At 46.5% G+C, this 6,732-nt stretch overlaps 1 protein-coding gene across 2 annotated transcripts; it reads right to left on the reverse strand.

The window, feature by feature from the left end:
- Positions 1–354: 354 nt before the first annotated feature.
- On the reverse strand, positions 355–6,450 carry KLHL38 (kelch like family member 38). Of its 2 annotated transcripts, none has more exons than XM_074556561.1 (3): positions 5,470–6,450; positions 3,630–3,735; positions 355–2,124 (listed from the first exon to the last, which is right to left on the reverse strand). In XM_074556561.1, the coding sequence occupies exons 1-3, from the start codon at positions 6,448–6,450 to the stop codon at positions 1,838–1,840; spliced, it is 1,374 nt and encodes a 457-aa protein (XP_074412662.1). In that variant the 3' UTR covers positions 355–1,837. The 2 variants fall into 2 exon arrangements, with proteins under 2 accessions (XP_074412662.1, XP_026655553.1); XM_026799752.2 differs by having other exon boundaries at positions 5,101–6,450.
- Between the last annotated feature and the right edge of the window lie 282 nt (positions 6,451–6,732).

A 6,732-nucleotide genomic window follows, 5' to 3' on the forward strand; every position in this document is an offset into this window, starting at 1 on the left:
GAATAAACATCTCCCTGGGGCAGACTTTCCATAATTGGCCATGACAAGGCTTCTTTCTCCAGAGAGCTGGAGCTGGTCTGTGAGGAAACAGGATGAATCACTGCTCCTGCTCAATTTGGCAAATGCCATGATTTCATTCTGCTCTGCACAGGGAGGAGATGATGATATAGACTGAAAGACAGAAGAGAAATCTAGCCAAAGGCTTCTGAGGTGGGAGAGGAGTTTGAGTTCCCACTTATTTTTCACAGGTTTACTCAGGCCCTTAGAAGGAAACCCTGGCAATACCCACTGGTGCAAAAACAATTCCCTTTATCAACAAAGTGAGGGAACAATGGGGACTCCTGAACACAAAGCTCATGCAAACAATAATAGCCCTTTTATTTTCCATTGTTAAACCAGCAGCTGATACTAAATACTTCCTTCCAGCCCTCTACTTTGTTAACTATTTCTGTCACTCTTCTGCTCAATTTATGAGAGAGGATCCTTTTGTCTGGAGCTGGTTTTCTGCAATGTGGTGGTGACAACATGGCTGTGTAGCCTTTTGTGAAGAGGAAGGTTGAGCATGGTTTCCCTTGTGCCATCCTGTATCCTTTGAAAAGTTCCACTTTTTTTTTTCAAATATGAAGAAAAAGGGGTGTTGTTTCTGCCAGCCTTTCTCTGGATAGTGGTCATCTGTAAAGTTCCTTGCTATCTCAGCAATCTTACCAAGCTCAGTGACCTAACAGCAGTTCACAGCCTGTTCAGTGTCTGATGATTAATCCCCTCCCTTTCAAAGTATGCACTTAGTGGCAGAACCCCACGAAAATATTGGTGAAGCAGAGTTGTTTTGCCAAGTGGCAGATTTAGACTTGCTCTTCTTGGAAAGCTGGCTTCCTGTCACTGGCTTTGTCTCATGGGCTTTTTTCCAGTGGTTTGGAGAGAGGAGAAAGGGAAAAAGAAATTGTTCCTCCCAAATACCTCTTCTCTTTTACATCCCCTTTCCTCTGTGTGTCCTCTCTGCTATTCTACATTTCAGGAACTCCATCAGCCAAAGTCATCCTAACTAACTCCACTGCTATTCCTCATGCCAAAGGAGAAGAAAGATCCCTGCAAAATAAGAACCCTTGAAAAAGAAGGTGCAGACAATTTTAATTTCCATCCCATCTTCTCCTGATTCTTCAGAGGCCAGGCAGATGGAACAAAATTCTTCCCTCACTGTGGAAGAGTGTTAGCTCAGAAAAGTCAAATCTGCTTCTTGTTGAAATATGAGAGTTCAGATCAAAGCATCAGTCTTTTGCCAATTTCTAATTAGCTGATAGGAACATTAAAATTTTATTTCTTATGAGCTGACTACCACAGCGAACTCAGGCATCTGCTCCTGGGCTGGTTACAAGACTGCAGCTTGAGGCTTCCTATTCTAAACACTGCCACCACTGGAAAGGAAAGCTTGGTGAGCAATGAGCAGCATAGGGCTGTGGCAGGCAGCTGAGTTTGCATGGCAGCAAAGATCTTACTTTCCATGGAGATAGCAGCATCCCCCTTCACTTCTGAAGTCAGTACAAGGACAACTCCCACAATTGGTTCTTAGCCATTCTTTCCCCTGTTTCCTCTTGAGAAGCTGGGTAAGGCCTCCAGACTGGACTCAGCAGCACCACATGCAATATCAGCCAGGTGAACACAATGTGAGCAAAGCTCATGGCCTTTCTGGCACAGGGTCTGGAAGGACTAATGCCGTTGGTGCCTTCAAGGTCAGGACTTTTTGTGACCGCAGGAAGATTCACCATGTGCTCTCTGCAGAGTGAGGTGGGCTCTTTCTGGGAAGAAAAGCACAAAATATCAAGGCAGTACCAAGAGTTGTTTAGAGAAGGTTAGAACAGGGGACACACTGGAGTGTCAGGCACCCATGGTCAAAGAGTCTGTGTGGCAGTTTTCCCTTTGGTGACCATGTGTCAGTCTCTGGATCATAGCAGTCCAAGGAATCTAGGTCCTTGATGGCATTGTCTGAGGTGAGACACCGTCCTCCTGTGACATACAGCTTGTTCCTGATGACAGTGGCCCCATGATGCATTCGTCTGTCCTTCATGTCTGCACATTTAACAAACTTGTTGCCTTTTGTATCGTAAGCAATTATTCTCCGGGTGTACCCTGAAGGCAAAGGCAGAGGTGGAAGAGACAGATGGGAATTAAGCACTTATGGCCAGAAGGAATAATAATTATATATTTCATGCTGGTCTTCAATAAAACATATTATAGCAGTACATAATTTGGAAGAATTAAGATATCTAAACTAAGAAGTGATGATGTGTCAAAGGGATGCCTGGCTGTCTATCTTCCTTTCCTGTCTGTCCTCATCCTGTCTCGTAGCACCTTGGCAGACAAGGCTTGATGAGCGCCATAAAGCCCACCCATCAGGCAACCAATCTATCAAACAGAGTTGGGCTTGCAGTTACCTGCATATGCCTTCAAACATCTGAAAATATTTCTTTTTACCAAACAGACTCTTAAAGCTTCACTTGGAAATACAGAAACCAGTGGCACATGGGATGGGCCTTGTTGGGTTGGAGTTGTAGCTGTCTGCTGACTGGAGCTGGGTATGCAATAGCATGGTTGCCACCAGTGCTCACTGCACTCCCGAAGCCCTCAGCACCACATCTGTGCTGCCACCATGCCAGTGAGCCACTGGGCAGCTCCTCCTCTGAGGGGTGAAATAACCTCGTATCAGCTGAGAGGCCAGCGCTGGTGAGAGGGCCACTGCCCTGGAGCAGTGGGGGTGTGGAAGCCTGGTACCCAGCAGGACCTTGCCCACGTAGAAAAACGAGTGTGGTCTGAGGTGAGGGCAATCTGCCTGATATAAGCCTGATAGTCTTGGACCTTTGGACTCAGCCCTCCCCTCTTCTCACTGCAAAGGATAGCAGTGGTCTGTCCCTGAGGGGTGACACAGCCTTGAAGTCCTGTGCAGTCTGGGTTCAATCCTCTGCTTTGCTAAAGATGTTATGTGTCTCATTTTTCCTTAAAATTTCAACACATGCTTAGTCCCAGCAGTCTGTAGTCAGGGAAGAGGCATTAAGGGCTGTAGAGAGCCCAGTTATCAATGACATGATACTCCTGACTGCCACAGGCAGAGGCTGGTCCTCAGGTTGAAAAAGACACAGAGAAGTTTCCTCTTTCCAAGTGTTTCACACTCCTTTTGGGATATTTCACAGTTAACCCCAGGAGGCAGCTAAAAGACCAATCAACACCTCATAGACCTACAGCCCACCCATCCTGGCAAGCCATCCATGGCCTTGTGGTAACCCTGCTTTCCATTCTTCCAAGTGAGGAGACAGAGAGGACCAGGCTGTGAGTCAGGAGGGGAGGGTCAGGACCCCCATGCTCCTGGCTTCCTCCCAAGAGCAGTAACATCCATTGGCTTTTCCTCAGTTTTCTCCACCCAGGTACTGCTACTTGGGGTAAGAAAGTGCTTCATGGAGAATTTATCTCCACTTCAATTGCCATGAGGCTCCAGAAGAGAAGTGTATGGAGGGTGGGCACACTCCTTTCCCTCCCAAGATCCAGGTGCTTTTTGAGGGAGCACCCCAAACAGTGAGGCTGCAAAAACCCCCAGGATCTGGGCAGGGGGAGGGAGAGGGAAGGTGAAACAGAGCCCTTACCACCTACGATGATAATCTGGTCTCCAATCACAACAGCTGGTGCACAGACATTCTTCACTACTCTGGTCTCCATACGAAACCATGTATTCCTGGAGACATGGTAAACCTGGCAAAAAATATTCACACAGCTGTTTATGTTTCATTTTAACTAACATCTGTAATGACAGAGGAACTTCTGGGTTTTATTTTGCCCTAATAAATACAATCCTCTGGCTCAAACCGCTGGAAATCTGAGAATGTACCCACTTTTTTTTTTTCCTATTATGTCCCCTTGGAAAGCATTCTGGATCTCCAAGATTGTCTGCTGAGGAGATGCTAGCACATGCACTGAAGGAGTGTCTGCCATATGAAAGCTTCTTGCAAGGCTGTTAAATCACTGTAACTAGTTGTCCCAAAGGACAAGCTGATTCATTTCATTTTCCAGTTATCCTGTGTATTCCTTATTAGCCTTAGCAATTTCCTGGGCAAACAAACCTCAGCTTCAGCTAGCTCTGCTGGCAGCCACTGTGTTTGCCCAGCTGCTATATTTATGCTAGCGACTGGTATGCACTCAGACTGGCAAAGGGACTTAGAGTGGTATCTAAGTCATCGATTTATGTGAGAAAAAGAGCTGTTGCCAGATGATGATTATTCAATCATCTTCATCTGGGTGACACAAACTTTTATGTTGTGTTATCTGCTTCTTAATATAGCAAATATCACCAGGGCATCTCTCCACTAACTGATAAATACATTTCCTTCCCCCTGATAATGAAGTACCGTTATAAAGCATTGCTCATGCCCTTGTTGCCATCTTAGCTTAATGATTCCATGAGTGCTTTTCTTAGTTAAAGCACCTTTAACAGTGAAAAGCACTCATGGGAAAGAAACATTTCAATGTTTCTAAAGCTTCATATCTGATAAGTAAAAACGTAATGTATTTTTTCCTCCTGATAGAGTGTAAAGGCTGAAAGCAGGCAGAGAGCCAGCAACATGTGGCAGGAGCCCCATTTTTAACACAGCTGTTTATCCCAAATGACTGTCAGTTTAACTTCTGGCTCTTTGATGAGTGAGTATCTAATCACCCTAATGATTGTGAGTGTTTACGTTTGCTGCGAGCGAGCAGGTGCAGGCTGAGGCCCCGCTCAGCGCCACGTGCAAGCACTGATTTTGGTGAGATTGGCATGGAGCCAGGCAGGGGGAGCTGCTGCTGCCTGCCATGGCATCACCTGTGGCAGGCCTGGCCCTGGGGCCCACCAGTGGCATGGCTGACTGACACCCAAAGCAGCGCCTCTGGGGCTGCTGCCTGGAAAACATTCAGAAGGGGAAAATGGAAGGGCTGCAATGCTTCTTGAGGCCATGGATCAACCCATCCTGCCTCTTGCTGCAACACACAATGACATTTTTTGAGTGGTTTGATTTCCTCATGAAGGTGATGGACTGCTGAATAGCTTAGAAGAAATTGCCTACAACACACAGGACTGACCATTACCTGGATAAGCCGAACAGGGTTTTGCATTATATCTTCTCCCCCAAAGAGGTAAACTCTTTGATCTTTGGCAGCAACAGCAGGGTGAAGGACGGCAACAGGCATGTTTGCCATGCTCTCACAGGTGTTGTAGACACTATCATATCTTTCCACAGAATTCAGGATTTCCTGGTTTTCACCAATTCCACCGAATGATAAAATATAATTTTTATATGCCAAGCTTCTGTGGGAGTAACGTGGAACTAGCATGTGCTCAATCAACCTCCACTGATTGAGTTTGAGGGAGTAAATGTAAATATTACCACTGACCAGACTTTTCTTATTGCTAACAGGCATCCCTCCGAGCACAAAAACATTGCTGTGTAAACTCACTGCAGAGGCTTTGTAGAGGCGCATGGGAAGTTTGGCCAGGCTCAGCCATTGGTTTGTCTTGTCATCATACAGCAGGACATCCCTCGTTGTCTGCTGGCTGTCCTTCCTGCCACCGATGATGATGAGGAACTCCTGGTTGGAGTACCTGCGAGGAACATGCACCATGGGTTTGATGTCAGGCGTGTTGGTGCTGTACAAGGAGAACATCTGTCTCCGGGCTGACTCCAGGATGCTCCTGCAAGTGGGTGAGGCCTGAACGAGCGAGTCATTGGCAATGAAATGGAAGAGGAAGGTTGGATGGACGTACTGCAGTCGGACCTTCTTGAACAACTCTTGGATGTAGCCTTGTCGCGCCTGGAGGTCGTGCCGAATCCAGACCATCAGTGCCTCAAAGACCTGCTCCTCCTCCCCACAGAGCTCATCATCCCCAAGGTAATCGATGAGCTCCGTGGGACAGAGCTCCTTCAGGTCCTCAGAAGAGGCCACCAGAGGAAAACATTTCAAAGCCATTGCCTTGGCTTTCTTATTCAGGCTTTGGCAGTTCAAGACTTTTGCCAGTCTGATCATGCTCAGACAGTTGTCAGGGGTCAGCTTGTCCTGGAGGTAGGTAGAGCAGGCCTCAAACAGCTTAGTGTACTGCAGCATGGATGCTGTCTCCAAGAGGCACAAGACATTCTCAGTGGATATGAGAATCTCCCCAGTGTAAACATAAAGGATAATCTGATCCAAAATATTGGCATCGATGCCCTTTAGAATGACTTTAGGCTGGTGACTCTCCCTGAAGTTGTTACAGAACATTGCCTTGAAGTATGGGCTGCTGGAAGCCAGCACATTTCGGTGACAGGGGATTTCAAAGCCCCCGGAGCAGAGGGTAACATCGGTCAGCATCCTGCTCTGCCGCAGAGCATTCAGCTGCCTCAGCAGTTCAGAGGAGAAGTCCTGGTCTTTGAAGAGAAACTCTTCAGTGGACCCCTCTTCCATAGCAAAATATGAGAGAGATGAATTCTGGACTTGGCAGAAAAAAACTCCAAATTCTTAGCAGCTTTTATTGAAAAATCCAGCTCCAAGGGAACAAATCAGGACTTTGATGTTGCTGTAAATATCCGTTCACTATTACGCATAAAAATGGAACATGGTTTAAGCACAGTGGGAAAATAATAAAGAAGCCAAAAGGTCGCTAAGACCCTTTAAAACTTTCATAAAGTTATCAGATAGGTTGCAAGTCTGAGGTCAGCACTGCCTGTGTCGTTGGCAAGAAGCAAA

The sequence above is a fragment of the Zonotrichia albicollis genome, chromosome 1, assembly GCF_047830755.1.
Source record: "Zonotrichia albicollis isolate bZonAlb1 chromosome 1, bZonAlb1.hap1, whole genome shotgun sequence".
Taxonomy (NCBI): domain Eukaryota; kingdom Metazoa; phylum Chordata; class Aves; order Passeriformes; family Passerellidae; genus Zonotrichia; species Zonotrichia albicollis.

Excerpts from the sequence above, each read along its gene's own strand:
- KLHL38 (XM_026799752.2), bottom strand. The coding sequence starts at position 6,450 with ATGGAAGAGGGGTCCACTGAAGAGTTTCTCTTCAAAGACCAGGACTTC. Across the intron at positions 3,736-5,100 it reads ACCCTGTTCGGCTTATCCAG|GTTTACCATGTCTCCAGGAA; the intron begins GTAATGGTCAGT and ends ATTTTTTGCCAG. Across the intron at positions 2,125-3,629 it reads CCAGATTATCATCGTAGGTG|GGTACACCCGGAGAATAATT; the intron begins GTAAGGGCTCTG and ends CTTTGCCTTCAG.